Below are 17,595 nucleotides of genomic sequence, written 5' to 3' on the forward strand. Positions count from 1 at the left end.
AGACCTGTCACTACCCATCACTACAGTGAATATTCCTCCTGGTCCATTCTTTCTATGACCCATCTCAATCACAGTTCCTGCCAAGGAGGTCTCTTAGACTTCTCTTCCTCAGCTGCCTAAAATATATGAAAGTCGCAATACCTGGGGGCTTTTATATTTGTTAGTAAGACATGAAAGCTCGCAGTGAAAGGGTATCATCTCACCATCCCATCCCACTCCCCCCTCTTTTTCTTTTCCTATTAAAGATGCAGCCATAGGAACTGGGGAGGAGAGCTAGGAATGTCACATCTTGAATAGTCAGTACAGAGTTGCAGGAAGCTCAGTAACATTAATTCTGAAGTAACAGCACACAAAGGGGGGAAAATATCTTAAGGGTCAAACTAATGGACTTAGTCTAAGCAATCTTGGTGGCACTGTTGAATGAAAACCTCTGTTTAGTAAGTAGTATGATCAAGAATAGCAAGAAGTTTGGATCAAGTAAGAACAAGTCAGTGAGTTATATGAAAAATATTCTAGGGACTTTTGATCAATTGTTGGAACAGTTCTGGAATATTCAATATTCTCTCTGATTTTCACTTTCAAAGAGGCTTCACTGCCATCCTGAAGTGTAAGAGAAGATTTTTCTTCAAAGACACTTATGCCCTCCTCTAGGGAAGATTCAAATGAGTGGACCTGGATAGCTTTGAAAACAGAACAACATGAGGGAAACCAAGGAAAGGATAAGGGAATGAAAGAGTAGAGGGAGAAGATAAAGAACTTCTTTCTGTTTTTCAAATTTTAAAAGCCCAAGAGAAATTACTCAGGGAAATTAAAGAGAGCAGATTAAAAACAGACAGAAGGAAACACTTTTTCACATCATGTGTGGTTAAAACTGCAGAAAATATAATTACCACAGGAAGAATTACAGTCAAAAACTCAGCAAGATTCTGATGGGTTTGCAGATGTATAAGGATATCAAACATATCAATTTAAAGCTGCTGGAAGGCACATGTATTTCTTCAGGGAAACCGTCCAAGCATTTCAAAACTGCACAGACGTGTGCTAATCAGAGTGAGATACAAAGAAAAAGGTCTCTGTGAGATAATGCATCTACAGGATGCCATTAAAGAAATGTCACCTCCTCCTAAATCCTTTGCATTCATTCTCTCTCCCTCCCTTTAAAGAAACAGCACAGAAAGGGACAATATCAGCCCCACTGAAAGACCATTTTGTTTAGGGTATTGTCTGAGCTGAAAAGGTGTCTGCCAGCCATCTCCCCAGCATGCTGGCATTTCAGCAGCCTTCAGAGTGTCCCACGTATCTGGAAATGTATATGCGCCTTGAAATTTATATACCTGGTTCTACAATTAGCTGGATGCTTTCTAATTTTATGAGCTCAGATTGTTTTTAAAAGCATAAAGCACCATATGCAGTATCTCTGTAATTTCCCATCTTGCTTTTTTACATGACTAAGTAGTCACAGTAATGATGCTTGTTTCTTTTTATGTTACATCATGTTAACTGTACCTGCACTGTCATGTGTCAGGGAAAAAATCTAAAACTGTGAAGTCTTTTTCATTTAAATGAAACAATTTGTCAACAGCACAACTGAGTACAAATGACGCCAAAACAGAGGGGAGGGTTATAAGCAACTTAACAGTAGCATTACTCTGATGCTGAATTTATAGCCTTCCTAAACAATACACTCCAGCGCATTTTTTTTCTAGGATCTCTTTTTCCCCCAGATTTACTCTGTTATTTACATCCCATTCACTAAGCAGAAAGAGATTATTCCCTTCCTTTTTGCAGCTTCCTTCTATGTATTTCAACATGGTGCTCTAGCCCTTGAACTCCAAATTATATGACAGTAACACTGACACCAGAGATTGACGTAACCCTAGCAGTCAGACGGTACTTGGTATACAAAAAAAAGAAGAATTTTCTGAAGCATAAGGAATGTCACAAACCTAAGTCTGGCACCATTGGCTTGAAACTCTGAAATGCTAATAATAACGCTGGCTTAGGGTTATTATTATTGCAGCTTCTAATGAAATGCACAGTTGCCGTTATTATGGCTTCCATTGTCTCCAGTGTTAAGATCAGAAGAGTCCCATGTCCTCTCTCCTCATCCTCCTTTCAGTGACAGAAACCTCTCCATGTTGTCTTTGTTCAAATCACTTCAGAATCTTCCTAACTTCTCTACTTCATATCCAGGCTTGTAGAGATAGGTTGTACGTAACAGGGGGGAGATAACATCCTCTATAGGGACTGTTTGATAGGTTACACAGCACTGGCATCACATCTTTGCCTTCAAATCATCCCATGTTCCTACACTGAGACTTATAGCATGGCATTTCACTGATAAAGAATCAATGAAAAAAATATCATGTGGTGCCATTAATCCTCACATCAGTCGTCATCTTCTTAGAGACAGAATCTCTCTCACTGTCTGCTTTTGAAATTGTAAAGAATAAACTTAGGAATAAAGTAATACATCTGACATAATACAAGAATAGCAGCATTAAACTACATTTGACTCCCTAGAAACCATCTAATTCCTTTGAAAACATACAACCAGGAAAGATAAAACTAATTTCTACTACATCTTGACAAAGCTTAACAAACTTTCCCTGAATTTTCAAACCAAATGTTCCTTTCAAAGACAAGATGGGAGAAAAATGTTATTATTTAATAGTAAACTGTAAGAACAATCTTTTAAGTGTACAATGCTCTTGCCAGCTCTCTAAGAACCCAGTACTAAAATCCGAATTTACCTTTCAAGTAATGACTATTTACCATAATATTTCTTCTCCTGTTTAGTTATTTGGTTTTGAATAGATGAAGATACAATCTACACAGGATCAAGAAAGAAGGTGAAAAATGTACACCAAGACAGTTGCTGCATTCCAAATGTTCGCTACAGGTAATATATCTTTGCCAGGAGATAAAATATGTAAGCAGCACGAACATTAAGCTAGACAGGAACAGAGGAACACTGGTGGACTGCATATACGCAGAGGCAACAGAATTAGTTGAGATGAATAACAGGATTGTGATTAGGATATGCTGGAAGTACGTTAAGGTTTTTTGTACAGGTTGGACTTACTTTTTTTTCATTTACCAGTGATGGAATTATGAAATACTGTTGGCCATATATTTTGCTGATTACACAATGTATTATCTCTGATTGAAAAATACATAATTTTTTGCATCTCAGAATAATGAAGTGACCTCTTTTTAATGTATAATGGAAGGAACAGAGTAAGAAACATACACTAAAGGGATGGCTGAAGCAACACAGAAATTTCCCATGGATACGTACCAACTGACCATTCAAAGAAACTCTCTGACAGCTTTAAACAACCTTTAGCAATTTTCTTTTCATTACAGTGTAACAACACACCGTCTCAGCCACCATTACCCATCCCCTCACCAGCTTGTCTTGGCTCTGCACACTTCCCATGTGCTCAGCAGAAGCCAGCTGATTGGCAATGGGGCAAGGTAAAATATATCTCAAGTTTTCCACACTTTCGCAAGATTGTAATCTTGTGAATGATGTGCCAGCTTGCAGCCACCTTTGAAAACTGCCCTGTTCCATCTTCTTACTCTCAAATATAAGGTTTCAGCAACCTCTACCTACGCGAGTCCTGGTATTTCATTCTACTGTCTTCACAGTACAAGACACACAGGAGAGATGACAGTCTCCGTTTTACCAGTGAAGCAACAGTTTTACCCCACTATGTGTGCAGCAAGGACATAGCTGTATAATTAAAAATCCACAGTCCACACCCTTAGTCTCAGTAAATCCCCTATTCATGCAAAATTGCAAGAAATTCCAGTTTCCTCACTGGAATTGGAGAGGTACTGGTGGGGGATCCACACTTTGAATGTCAGAATGCTCTTCCATCAAGGGTCTCGCACCCAAGGAAACCTTTCAGCATGTATCACAGTTATACTGGAAACTTGTTTTTCATCACACTTTCGTTGGAATATCTTTTTTTTCCCCTTTAATTTACCATTGACATAACAGAAAATTTCTGTAATGTAAATGGTAATTGGTAAAAACTGTCATTTTATTCCACCTTTCCTTTTCCAATTTTATATATATGAATGGTAGTTCCAATTTCATTATCTTCTTGCTCTCTGAACCCTACCAGCGTTGAAGTAATTTTTGCTGTTTCACATTTAGCCCCTTGTAAAATTGTAGTGTCAATTTATGGGGATGGCTCCAGTCCCTGTGTCATAAACAGGATCTCTACAAGAGGACAAGCCTAATGTGACACTGTTACAATGAAATAAAGCCACAGGACTAGGAGAACTAAATTTTCAAACAAATAATAACTTTTTTTCTGACCAAGTTTGAAAAGGTTAACAAAATTACCTTGTCAGCTGGAATTCTGCTCCAAGACAGCCCAGTATACCATCACTTAGAGCTACTGCCATCCGTTCAGGCTTCTTCACTTTACCAGCAGTGACCTCAAGTCAATTTTTAGAAGCAGTTAAGAAGAGATTCCCTTAAAAATGTTGTGAATTGCAGAGTTTTGATTTCAAAATATAGTCAAGAATTCACGAAGTTTCAACAAAGTTGGCTCAAAGCACATGTCAATTAAAATAGATTTACATCTAGCATATTATGCTGCACTTCTAAATGCTGACTAGTTTAATACTTAACACATTATGTGGACTTGTTGGATCAGATTATTTGGTGAAAGTGCAGAGGCAACCTGACTTTCAGACATTACCGAATTTATCCTTACCTGTTAAGAGACTTCACTCCTTTTCCAGGTACCTTGGAAGCAGGTATTTTCTGTGGTTCTATTATAGCCTCCCACCCTGTGAGGAAGATGTTACCAGAAGTGGTTAAGGAATTTTAACCTCAAGAAATTTATAAGGATTTTCCAGTGACTAATCTGGTCTTCACTTCTGCTGTGCTCACTCTGCACTCCTTCGTTAACCATTAACCACGTGCAGCACCGTGTCCGTCAGCTTTATCAGCCGTTCTTTCTCAACAAGCGAAAACCAGGAAACCTGTGAGCTCATTCAGCGGCATTTCACATGCAGTGGGATGGTAGGAGCATGGGACTTTTCACTTACTCACAGAGCCTCAAGTGTAAAATCCAACGATGCGAGGGACAGAGCGAGCCAAGGCCGCCGGCAGATCCCGCCTCTGCCGGTTCGCGGCCGGGCAGTTTCGCAGAGGAGAATGTCCACACAGCCAAGGTGTCTCACGGGTCCCACTGAGGAAGCGAGCGGGACAATTTGGGACACCCCAGAGCCAGGTCTTCTGGGGCAGCGGCTGCCAGACTGCCGGGAGGGGAAACCCTCTCGTTCACAAACCCTTGGCGGGGCAGGGGAAGGGAAGGGACGGGCACCCCACTGCCAGCCGTGCGCCAGCGCTGCCATGTGCAGCAATCGCCCCGCCGGGGGCAACCTGCCTACACTTGGAGCCGTTTTACAGCAGTTTCACAAGAGACAAGGCCTAGGGTGCCGCCACAAAACAAAGGAAACCAAACCGAGGAAAAGCCCCAGACCCGCAGGTTTAAGGCCGGTCCGTGCGGGACGCCCTCTGATGTGCACTGCTGGGAGGCTGTTCGGCAGCAGGATGCCCAGACACGCTCCAGGACAGGATGCAGCCGGGCTGGGCACCAGCATTTGATCTCATCAATGCGTATCTCAAAGGGGGGTGCCAAGAGGATGGCGCCACTCTTTTTGGTGGTGCCCAGTGACAGGGTGAGAAGCAATGGCTATAAATTAAAACACAGGAAGTTCCACTTCAACATGAGGGGGAGCTTCTTTATGTTGAGGGTGGCAGAGCTCTGGAACAGGCTGCCCAGGGAGGTTGTGGAGTCTCCCTCTCTGGAGACATTCAAAACCCACCTGGGCACGTTCCTGTGTAACTTGCTCTAGATGACTCTGCTTTGTCAGGGGCATTGGACTAGATGATCTCCAGAGGTCCCTTCCAGCACTAACAATGCTGTGATTCTGTGATTGGCTCTTCCCATTCTCTCCCTGCTTGGGCAGCCGTGGGTGGCTGGGTAGAGCCTCATCATCTACTCATGTGCCTCCCAGATCTGGCCCACCCATCCCAGCACAGCGCTGTCCCTCCAGCTGCACCACAGCTTTCAATGAGAGAAATTACCAGGCTTCAGCAGGTGCACACACATTTCTGCTTCTCAGCTCCTACCCAGTGGCAGGAAAAGCTGCATTTTATCCAGGAGAAGCTTCACAACACATTCCTGTGCACTGCTGAACAAGAATACCCAGAAATACCCATTTATGCGCAGCTTTTAGGATGCCTGTTCCAGACTTAACTGGAGTAGTACCTATTACCAGTTTTGAGCTCATTTTAGAATATAGGGCGTAGTCCCTGTCATTTATCACCCTGTTTTGGGGCTGAATGAAGCCAGACACTACTCTTGAACAACTTCAGGGCTCTGACAGACTTGGCTGTGCTGTAGTAGCCCCCACACACCCAGCAAACGATCCCAGTGGCAGTCTGGAGAGGGGGATGGCACGCAGGGACAGCTGTTGCATCCCATTCCTTGGATGGTAGGAAGCATATTCGATACTGACATGGCTGTTTCTCCAAGGGCAGCCTTAACCTTAATTCAGTCAACGGGAGCCTCCAGTTGATTATAGAGCAAGTTTTCTTGGTCTTTCCTCAACTATTAGTGCTACCTTCAGTTGTTTCTGTATGAGCCAGCCCTCATGTGGGTGCATGCACTGGATCAGATAAAAAATCTCTCTACCCCCTGTCTAAGACTTAGTAGTGGACATGTAGGGAAGATGCATGTATATATGGGCTGTTAAGTAATGATTCTTCCCCTAAAGACTGCACTTTTTGGCATGTGACCAATGGTCTTCCAGAGTGAAAGATGGTATTTTTGTAGTTAACATCCATCAACTGAGTTTTCTCTATCATGTTTAAAGCCATTTGTGAACCTATGGGAACTTTTCCCACATGCTACATTCTGTGGTGGAGAATACTAGAGATTACATGAGCAATCTGTGATGAAATATTTCTGGTTTTCCTGAACTGGGCCTCTGCATACTTCAGGTGACTCTGAGCTATGTATTGAAAAATATTGTAATTAAATGTTTTGTATTCTGCTCAGCTGCCTATGTTTTTATCTATGTCTATTATACTACCCTCACTCTTTGCTTTCTAGTTGACTGAACTGTCTTATTATATTTGATTGTTCCTCTGACCCTCATGTCTGCTCTTCCATTTCTACTGCATCCTAAATCTTTCTTTCTGCTCCTGTCATAGGAGTTCTTGCTCTCTTGTACTTTCAAGGACAGCATCTTCTAGGATTTTGTTAGTGAAGGTATGCATACAGGCAAGAGGATGCAATTCCTTTCTAGGCACATGCTCTTCTCTGAAACACTGTTTTCTAGAGCAGGTCAAATGCTTGTTCCAGCAATTGATAGTAAATATTTTGAGGTAAACTTCATAAGCCTTCCATGACTTTCATCCTTGTTTAGCCAGCTGTCTTCACAAACCATGTTTTCAGTCTTTAGTGAAAAAAAACCACAGCCACCAATTCTATACTTATCAAATTGCATTCTTCCATCACTAGATCTGTTGTGGAGTTATTTTTCAAGAAGCTCTAATCCTCAGAGCTTGCCTTGTTTCTATATTTGTTTTTGCCTTTGGACCTGATTTGAAGAGTACTTCGGCAACCTGAAAACTTGGAGTTGCTAAGTCACACAGAGCACATTAATATCGTGTTAATATATTCAGCAGCAGAGACTAATGAGGGAAGTCTGAGGGAAGCGGAGAGAAAACTGACCCTAAGAGACTGGTGAGCAGCACTTGGGCATCACAGCACTGTCTTCACCATGTTCCTAGTCACACCCAAACCATCACTTGGACAATACTGCCAAAGAGTAATTCTTTTCTCCATTCCGCTTCTTTCCCAGCTGAGCTGAGCTGAGCCTCAGAGCCCATAAACCCAGGCTGTACTTTGGCTTGGAGCTGGCAGCTGTTTGTAATTTCACCTTCCTGTTCCCCAATTGTGGCACCAGAATCTTGCAGCCAAGAGATGGAAAACACCTGATTATAGCAAAGCACACAAACCTGAGTAACCAACAAGTGTTGCAAGACCCTGTTAATCACAGCTTAGTGTCTTGTGTGAACCAATCTTTCTTGCTAAAACATCTGCTAGTATCTGTGTGAAATGATGAGCAATTAGAGCAGAATGTCTTCAGGCTAAGAGTTTGCAATGTGAGTGTTACAGAAGCTAATTCATTTTGAAGTCTCAGATGTGACTAATCACAATATCTAATGAAAATCATATAGCTCTTGGACATAGTTGTGATATATTGGGTTTTCAAATACTAATTAAATTGTGCTTCAAGTTAAGGATGGAAGACATAAGATTTAAGATGCAGAAGCAACCCAAATTAAGGCAATATGAGTATTTCAAAGGAAGATACTTTTCTCCATCTGCTGACATTGTTACTGAGGTTTCCAAGATGTCAGACAAACAAATGTCCAAGACACAAAGAAATCTACAGACTGGACATTGACAAAACAGATTAAAGCATTACTAAATTAGCAATAACAAAGACCCAAAGTCATATAAAGTTCTACTTACTTCAAGGGAAATGGCTCATTCTGGGGATGTTTTCCTCATCTGGTTTTACAGGTACAGGCTGAAGCAACAATTTAGTGTTAAAATAATCCTAATTTAGGAGTTCTCTGTGTCAGGATGAAAGTGCTGGAGCCACATGCTGTAAAACACTAGTCTGATAGGAATTTACTCATAGGTCTAAACGCATTTGACCTGTTTTGCCAGGTAAACTTCATGCTAGAATGCTTTATGTGGCATCATATGTCTGATTACGTCTGTTGTTCTGCAACTAATGTGAAAGCAGCACAAACCTTCTATCAGGAAAGTAATTCAAATTTGTACCACAAACCCACTTCTGGCCCAGACTAATTTTGCAGTGGTGACGTTCTGATAGCACAGGTACCTGCTGCTAATGTCAGGGGCCAGATTTCACCGGTATTGTGTTGCATTTGCCACACTGGTGGCAAACATGCAGACAGCACTACCCTGCCACTGGGCAGGCTTACCAAGATCTTCTTATTGTGTTGGGTTTTTTTTAATGCCATCTTCTTGCCTGTTCCAAATGCAATATATACAATAAAGTAAGCTGAGGTTTTGGGGTTGATTTTTTTGTTTTTGTTTGTTTGGGTTTTTTGTTGTTTTGTTTTGGTTGTTTTGTTGTTTGTTTTTTTTAGAGGTTTGTGTAGAATTATAGTCCTTGACTTTTAATGATTACAGAGGGGGCCAGTTTCAATGTTAGCATGGCTTCCTTTAGCTAAGCAAGAAATAGGCATCTTCAAACCTTTTGGAAGCAAGCAGTCCCCTTCGTTAACTCAGTGAAAAAGTAACTTGCTGTGTGCAGGATAGTGAACTCTAAGCACTTTAAGTTTAACATGCATCTCCAGATAGAAAAAACTTGGCAAATATCAAAACCCAAAGGAAGTACTCTGCCTCTATGTGCTGATGAATTTCATAATGCTAACATACTAACTCATGCCACAGTTCAGTATAAATTTATATGAAGATGAAGCATGCAGAAGTAGTCAGTGTGACAAAGTCTTGAATGCATTTGATGGCTTCTATGGATTAGCAAGGCAGAAACAGGAAAGGATTGTGTCCAACTAAAAAGTGAAATATTCCTAACCTTCTGTTATTCCCTCTACCAGAAGAACGACCAATTGCCCCTCGCCCAACCCAGATTTTTTAAGGAAGAACATATTTCGTGAAGATGTGCTTTTCCAGACAAATGCTGATAGACCACTCGAACACAAGGATTACAGGCATGAACAACTGCTTTCTGAAAGCACTATTGAAAAGTTTTCTGATCCAACAGCTATCAGGCCAACAAAGTGTTTTATGCAGAGTGCACATTTTCAGTGAGTTATAGCTTTATGACCCGAAAGATGCACATGCTATGTTTTCCTGATTTGATTTTAGCAGCCTTCCCAAATGAATAAATGTCGTAGCAGAATGTCCCCAGTAATTTTCCTCAAACAAAAGGGGCAAACAAGTTTTTTTCTAAATAAAGTGCAGTCTGTGCTAATAAGAATCTTAAGACAGAACAGCCAGAGAAAAAGGTATCTTGGGGATTGTGTTTTCCTCTTCACTCTTCTTAAAAGCTGTTTAATGCAACTCACCCAATTAACTCTGAATTAAGTCAAGAGAGACATAATGTACAGATATATTCAAAAGACGACATTCATTCCAATATAAAATGAATAGCATTGTATTAACGTTTATTTCTAATTACAAGAAACAGAATATCAGTCCCTTATTTGTACAAAAATACCTGAAAGATTACAATTAGGTTCACAAGCCAAAAAGCTATTTACAGTATGAAGCAAAGCATATTGAATAAAGGTTTTGTCTCTTAAGTTAATACCTTTTGCATTCCCTGAAACTTTAAACTTTATTTCATTTTACAGTCACTAAATCTTGCATTGTGACAATATAATTTACGATAAGCAAGTCTTGCCACTGGAAAGGTGCATTGATTGGTCAAACTGTCAGGTATTTAGTGCAGAAAAGATAAGACAAAACATCTAAACTGAGGCACGTGTTTCTTCAAGATTAATTAACAAATAAAAAGTTTTTTTGTACTTTAACACCTATCGTAACATAACTTAACTAGTAACCTCATTACCAAAATGGTTTGGCATTTTCCTTCTCAACATATTCAAGATTGCTACATGAAGTATTTATTTAGAAAATAAAATCACAGGCAAAAAGATAAAAATTCAACAGGCTCCAAAACAACCCTGAGCATCCCCTTTACATTCATGTCATTTAAATACAAAAATAAGAGTCAAATGTCCTTCAGTCCTTGGTATTCTGAGCTGGCAGCCAGCTGAATCTGTTGGAAAACTAAGGTGGCATTGACTGTTTTCCAGCAGAAAGAAGACAAAGCAGTGATCTGCTTAAGTAAGATTGTTGCCACTTTGAAGGTGGTCACTTTCTCAAAACAGCTCACTTTAGCTGGGAAGAGTACAAAATACTAAGTCAACCATCTACATACAAAAATCATGGTTCATAGTCAAACTTTTATTCTCAATTTAAATAAGATGCAAGGTTTTTTTTCATAAATATGAAACACTGCAAATACTATCCGCCTACTGGGAAAAATGCATGGTTGTCACTAAGCTATGTAAACAGAAAAACTTAAAACTACAGCATAAATGGTCTTATTAAACTGGTAATGTAGTCGATACAAGTATCTTTTTTTCTCCTAATAGGGGCCAAATAGAAGCATGCAAAGTGAAGTCAGACTTAAGTTAGCTTAATTTCAAGGTTTTAAAATACATTGTCTAGAAAGCAGGAACACTCATTTCACTATGTACAATTAAAAAAAAACAAAACAAAAACAAACCAAAACAAAAAAGGCTTCTACTAAAAACAAAATCAAGTTTCTTCATTTTTAGTATCTAGACATTGAATGGAAAAAAATACTAAATGTGTTCTGTAAACTAAAATACAGTGTTTCTATACCATTGACATAGTTTAAGCTGATATGGATGACTCAGGCAGGTTATGGTTTGTCTTAAGCTATTCTTAACACTACATGAAGACCTAAAAGTGTAGGATTGAATTTCCTTCTTTACCCTTTCAGATGGCTAGGATTTCAAACCCAGTGGCAAATACTAAAGATGAATTAGCCCGTGTAAATCATTTACCATCCTAAGAATGCTCTGTTCTGCACTACGCTCTGCAAGTTCCCAGGGTGGAATACTCCTCACTGTGGCTAACGGCACGAAGCACTGGGAAGTTGTTTCACTTAAAACAGTTCCTGCACCGACCGCGCTGATGAAAGAATGATTTATTTGCAATCGGAGGATCAAGGTGGGACTTGTCCAACTTTAATACCGATTTATCATCAGAAAGAGTTATTGTGTAAACATTAAATAATTCATTTAAACATTAACAATAAAGTAGTTCTGATGACAAACCAGCACCAGAGCAAGATACATGCCTGTCTGCCATTCGGTAGCATATATGACACAGGGATCACCAGTTATCTCGATGGATGACATTGCCAGCAGCTAGTTCACAATCAAATCTGTTTCTATTCCCAGTATGTTCTTTCTCACCATGTAAACTTCCACGGCCCTACAAAAAGCAGAAGGGGTACAGTTCTTCTTATGCCCTGTCCCCAGGTGAGCTTTGTGTCACTGTAGCTCTACTATGTGGAAAGAGCTCTTTGAAACAGTCTGAAAATTCAAGGAGCTATAAAGCTAAAAACACTGGTTTTTAATTTTTTTTTTATTTTGTCATACTAAGACTACCCGCAGAAGACTCTTCTCACAAAAAATGGTGGTTTCAAATACAAGTGTAGTCATTCAGTCCTATTCTATTTAGTAACAGTAAGTTTCCTCAGGAAAACAGTCAAAAGGCTGTAAAAAACAAACCACCACTCCAAGAATAAAAATTTGTGCATAGAATCTAATACAGTCTTTGCATGACTGGATGCCACTAATATGCCATCAACACACTACAGCCATAATGCTACAGGTCAACAGTTTTAAGAATATGTGTATTGGTGGTATGTTCTTTTAGAATTGTATCCTCATTGCTTCTTCAAAGACATCTGCAGATCATTGAACCTCAGGTCTCCAGAGAAGTATTGAGACATGCGCGCGCACACACACACACACTTCTTGATTTTCTTCTAGATCCTTTTAGGCTGAAGCATTCCATACATTTTAGGGTGCAGATTAATACCCAACTCCTGCATGAATTTTAAAAGCCACATCAGCTCCTAATATAGGCTGCATACAATATCCGAAACAAAGTAGGAGTGCAAAAAAAGTGATCAATACAAAAAGTAAACACACTAGTCTCAATTGTCAAGATTATTCCAGGGCAAGAGTTCTTTTCAAAGATTTCTCTTCACACTTGTTCCTGTTAAGTGGCCCAGCCAAGATAGTTTCCAGTTTTGTTTCAAATTTACTCATTGTTTTACAGACCCTCCCCCCATTTTTGGGATGCTGGGACACTCAGCAGCAATTACTCTTAGGTGTTAGACAAACCAGCAATCTTGGTCTGTTGGCACCTGTCGAATCCATCCCTTTCAGAGTCCCAAGGTGCATAATATTTATTTTTTTTACCAACTTACAAATCTGCCAATTCCCCAGTGTCAACGTTCTCTTACAATTACTCTTCTAGCAAATCCAGTCTTCAGTGAGAGTCAGATTTGAGGTCATAAGGCCACTCGGATACAGTGGTGTTTGAGTTTGCAGGGCAAGACTCCTTTGTTTAGTTGATAGAATTCAACAAGCTGGATTAGATCACTGAATTTGGTGTTCCCATCATCCAGGCTGAAAAATATCTGTCCATCATCTTCACACTAGGGAAACAAAACATCCTTTTTAAGTTAGACTGCACATGAAGAGATGCAAGTATGACAAAACAGAGTACCACCAGTGTGTGACATAACATAAAAGATGGGCACTGCCCAAACAACCTAGTGCCCAGAGTTCTTCATGAAATCATGCACAGCACCAGAGAAAACATATGTTAACTCAACTTGTAATACTGCGTTTATGAAACTGAAAGCTTGTGGGCAGAGTAATTGAAAGTTGTAGAGACAGCACTGGACTTCATTATATAAAATGAAAATACCCCAAAAGTATTTGTTAGCTGTTTGTAAAATCGGCAGGCTAAACGAGAGAAGAGGATCAATACAAAGGTTTACATGATCTTAAATTTTTGGTGCTTTTTTGATCAAGATAAAAATCAAATTGTTTCCCAGCATCTCAGTGTAACATTATTTGAAGCTCAACATTATTGGATAACCTCTAGAATAAAACTTTTTAAAGTTTCCCTAAGTTATTCTATGTTTGCCTAAGTGACAGGCAGACAACAGCTGCTGTTGCTTCTGTCAGTCACAGAGAACAAGTTCTGTGCATTACACAGACTTGTGTAATGTAGTGACTTACACTAGTTTTCCGGGCAATGTTAATAAATAATTAAAATCAGACACTTCACAATTGTAAAAAATACTTGCTAATATACTTGCTAATAGGAACACCCCTGTTAATTACAGCAGTAATTAATAAGAGGTCTTCTCAGATGTTGACAAAAGCTTCATGATTTAAAATTTTGGTTTTTGTTACCAGTATCAAAAATAATCTACTTACCGGCAAGATTTGAAAATGCTTTATTTTTTGATGATGACACAGCGTAAGTACAAATGCCTTTGGATTGCTTTGGCTGTCCCGGAGAAGAAATAATCTAGGAGAGAAGGTTTTTAAGAGCAAACTGAATACTGCAATCAATTTCTTCATAAATAATCAGAACTACGAAGTAATTTTGTGCCACTGCCTAACTCTTCTTTAGTTGCATTAACAGGCAATTCCATAACTGGCAATTTGCTTTCAATTTTTATACCATGGCTATGCAACAATAATAGATGAAACAAGAAGTGAAACATATATGACAGTAGTTCTTCCCCTAAGAAGGTACATATGACGCTTTCTTTAAGGTTCTCTCTAACTCAGCTTTCCATTAATGATATGTACTCTCATGAAAAAAATATTATCGTGAAAAAAAATTATCATTTAACTCCTGAGCAAGTCTGAATTTCTGTAGATTGGAAAGTAATATATGCAAATCTGTTCCCACTCTCCAGTATCTTGCATCAGTCCACAAAAATCCACAAAAATTACTTATCAGGTAAGTAGCTTCCACATTATCAAGATGGGGAAAATACACACTGATTTTTCCTCTAGAACAGTCCCAGTATTTTTCCCTCGGCATCACTGGGAGAAAATGTACTTTAGCAGTACAGATAGCAACACCATAGACTATCTAACTGTGACTTTTAAGTTGACTCACAAAATTGAAGTCCTAACTCAAATGGTTAAACACATATAATAGGAAGAGGAGAAAAAAATCTGGCTAAAAACCCCCACATTTTCTCCCCTTGACATTTATGAACCAAGGAAGCAGATCTTCTCCATGCCACAGAAAACAAGAATATACCTTTGGCACAAGGCTTACAGCACTAATCACTAGTGGATTTGTGAGATGGTCCAATACAGTATGGGGGCAGGCCTCAAGCCCTCTTAATTGCTAATCACTAAGCCAGGAACACACTTTTCCAAGGCTGAGTTGCAAGAACTGCTTGTAGTCTTAGGAACCCAAAAGAATTTACTCCAGTTCCTCAGAATTGATTGAGAAATGTCAATACCACAAAAATGCACCATCATAACCACTGTCAGTTCAGTAATCAGAGACAGGCATGTCTTGCCACCATCAGAAACCAGGAATGGTATTTGACATTCCTTTTTAGTCCTAGGAAGACCAGATGTGTGGCAAAGGGACAAAAGCCCTTATACATTAGGATCCATGTCAGGGAGAAAGGTCTTACCTGCCCTGTGGTACTGCAGTTCATGCAGGTATCTCTAAATTATCTTTCATGTAGCTGTTTCAGATAATGCATGTTATCATAAGCTGGTGGCACAAAGCAGAGCTCTGCACAACTGAAACCGCAACAGTTTACTCAACCTCTGGCAAGCAACTGGCTCCCGCACAAACAATGACTATAAAGATAGATGCATCCTCAACAATAGCTTCCAGAGATAGTCAAAGATAGCAGTATCGGCTGCATATATACGTTGCTGAACCTCTTCCATGAGCCATCAGGAGACTGTTAACTTTCTACCTTCTTTTGTTCAAGAACACACAGCAGGAAAACATAGGCAAGATTTTTCCATCCTGAAAATCACAATCCTTAGATCTTGGAGCATATAGGTAACATAGGTCTTTTGTCACTGCTGACTGACCTTGCTACAGCCAAACTAACCAATCTTCACGGTCCATGATGAGTAAGCTGACTAGGCACAAATTTAACACCTCCTCAAAGGCATTAACACAACACATTCCTGAAAACTTCATGAAGGATAGGCCACCAGATTCCTAAGGCAACAAGTCAAAATGACCCCAAGATTATAAAGATCTGTAGTGTGAGAGAACCAGAAACTCAACAAGTCAGCAGTGCTCCTTTGCTTTCTCAGCCTCTTCTCTATCTGACCTGTGAAGTTAAAACCCTTAGCCCAGCCTTAGCCCAGCCAAGACCCCAAAACAACAAATAAACACTGCTTGATAAATATGTATATGCACTACCAACTTCTATTTCTCTAATGTATATTATTCTTCACAAAGATTAGTGTTCTGAATCAGAAAGTCAGAAAAACCGAAGAAAGGTTTAAACTTAAGTGTCTTCTGAGAAGCCAACATGGACGTTTCTACCTTAACCCTGACAGCAGTTAGGTTAGTGAACCAAAGACAACCATGCTTTTCCTATCCTACAAATAAAGAACTGCTGAATGCAGTTCAAGCAACTTTCCTTCAATAACCATAACTCCATATAAATGAGGGAAACAACGATACAGAAGATACTTAAATCTCAACTAAAGACATTTTAGAGAGCACTTAAGTTACTTTCAGTTCTTTGCTCTAGAACAGAAACAAATAGTGAGAAATCACCATTAACTGTTCTGATTCATGCAAAAGAGCACAAATGACATTATAAATTTGTGGCAAATGGTTAGGTACAGCTTTCTCTAAAAAATATATCCTCAATGCAGATTACAAGAATTAACTATTTTCAGATTCTAACAATCTCTAAAAGTTGATTGCCTCTGTTAGAAAAAAAGAAAGAAGTTTAAGTGTGTTTCTAAGATTTTATTTTTCAAATTAAGAGTTAGGATCCACTCCTACAAACACGCACTCTGACTTTATGATGGGACTACTCGAGAATCGGGTTACTCAGAAGTGCTCAGAAACCTGTAAACCATTACCAGCAGAGGCTGTGCTCTTGTCTATAAAGCTCACCATCGGACCATAAATACTAAGCAACAACAGTACCTACCCATCTACAAGCCCTTGTTGCTTAATAATCCTGTGAGATTCTTCTCTAGAGATTCTGCCGTGAAACCAGTGCTGTGTCCTATGAATAACTGGAGGCGAGAGGGAAAAGAGGGAAAGAGAAGATGGTTAAAAGCAGTTACATGTGCAACATTTTTTTCCACACACTAATTATTTACACATTTTAAAAGTGGGTATATATATTTTTGTTATAAAGTATCTATATTAAAAAAAAATATCAAAAAATGCATCTACTTAATATACCAAATAGAGAGGCATTATTTCATGTATTTTCTGACTTGCAGATGTACAATGAAGTTAACAAGAGAAATCTCCTATATTGCCTTTTCATAGCTTCTTGAAAATGTTGGGACTAACAATTATTAGAAGACAATGTATAAGCTAATGGGTTAGAATCAAGTCTCTTTAAGTCTCAAATATAGAAAAACACTTTAGCTTGTGCTTTCAAGAGCAGAGTTTTCCCCAAATATTTTATGTTTATTGTTTATTTTTCAAATGGTATTTTTAAATTCTGTTCAACAGAGTAGAAACACAGAGTGGCAACAGAGAATAGCTGTGTTTCCTTTAAGAAGTTCAGGATATTAACATGAAATTTCCTCTTATTTTAATAAACTTACAATCTCAGGTGTTCAAGACTTGCATTACAGGCATACATATTTTACATTAGTCAGTTATT

At 39.2% G+C, this 17,595-nt stretch overlaps 2 protein-coding genes across 7 annotated transcripts in view; both read right to left on the reverse strand.

Annotated features, from left to right (window-relative positions):
* Window positions 1-5,025, reverse strand: part of DDC (dopa decarboxylase) — a 71,985-nt gene extending 66,960 nt beyond the window's left edge. Inside the window, exon 1 of one of the 3 annotated variants that reach the window (XM_051799023.1) lies at window positions 4,737-5,025. The gene's annotated coding sequence lies outside the window, so the exon portion shown is untranslated. Of the gene's footprint in view, window positions 1-4,360; window positions 4,679-4,736 lie in introns of those variants that run through there. The other 2 variants (XM_051799022.1, XM_051799026.1) reach the window with 2 other exon arrangements.
* Window positions 5,026-10,244: 5,219 nt separating this feature from the next.
* The window catches only part of GRB10 (growth factor receptor bound protein 10), a 144,941-nt gene continuing 137,590 nt past the window's right edge, over window positions 10,245-17,595 (reverse strand). For all 4 annotated transcript variants that reach the window (XM_051799019.1, XM_051799016.1, XM_051799017.1 and 1 more), the window contains 3 exons: window positions 16,903-16,990; window positions 14,168-14,261; window positions 10,245-13,374 (listed from right to left, as the gene is read on the reverse strand). In XM_051799019.1, coding sequence (XP_051654979.1) covers window positions 13,228-13,374; window positions 14,168-14,261; window positions 16,903-16,990 — 329 coding nt within the window. In that variant the 3' untranslated portion in view covers window positions 10,245-13,227. The remainder of the gene's footprint in view (window positions 13,375-14,167; window positions 14,262-16,902; window positions 16,991-17,595) is intronic.

The sequence above is a fragment of the Manacus candei genome, unplaced genomic scaffold (genome assembly GCF_025592945.1).
Source record: "Manacus candei isolate 608988 ecotype Guabito, Panama unplaced genomic scaffold, ASM2559294v1 h1tg000049l, whole genome shotgun sequence".
Lineage (NCBI taxonomy): Eukaryota > Metazoa > Chordata > Aves > Passeriformes > Pipridae > Manacus > Manacus candei.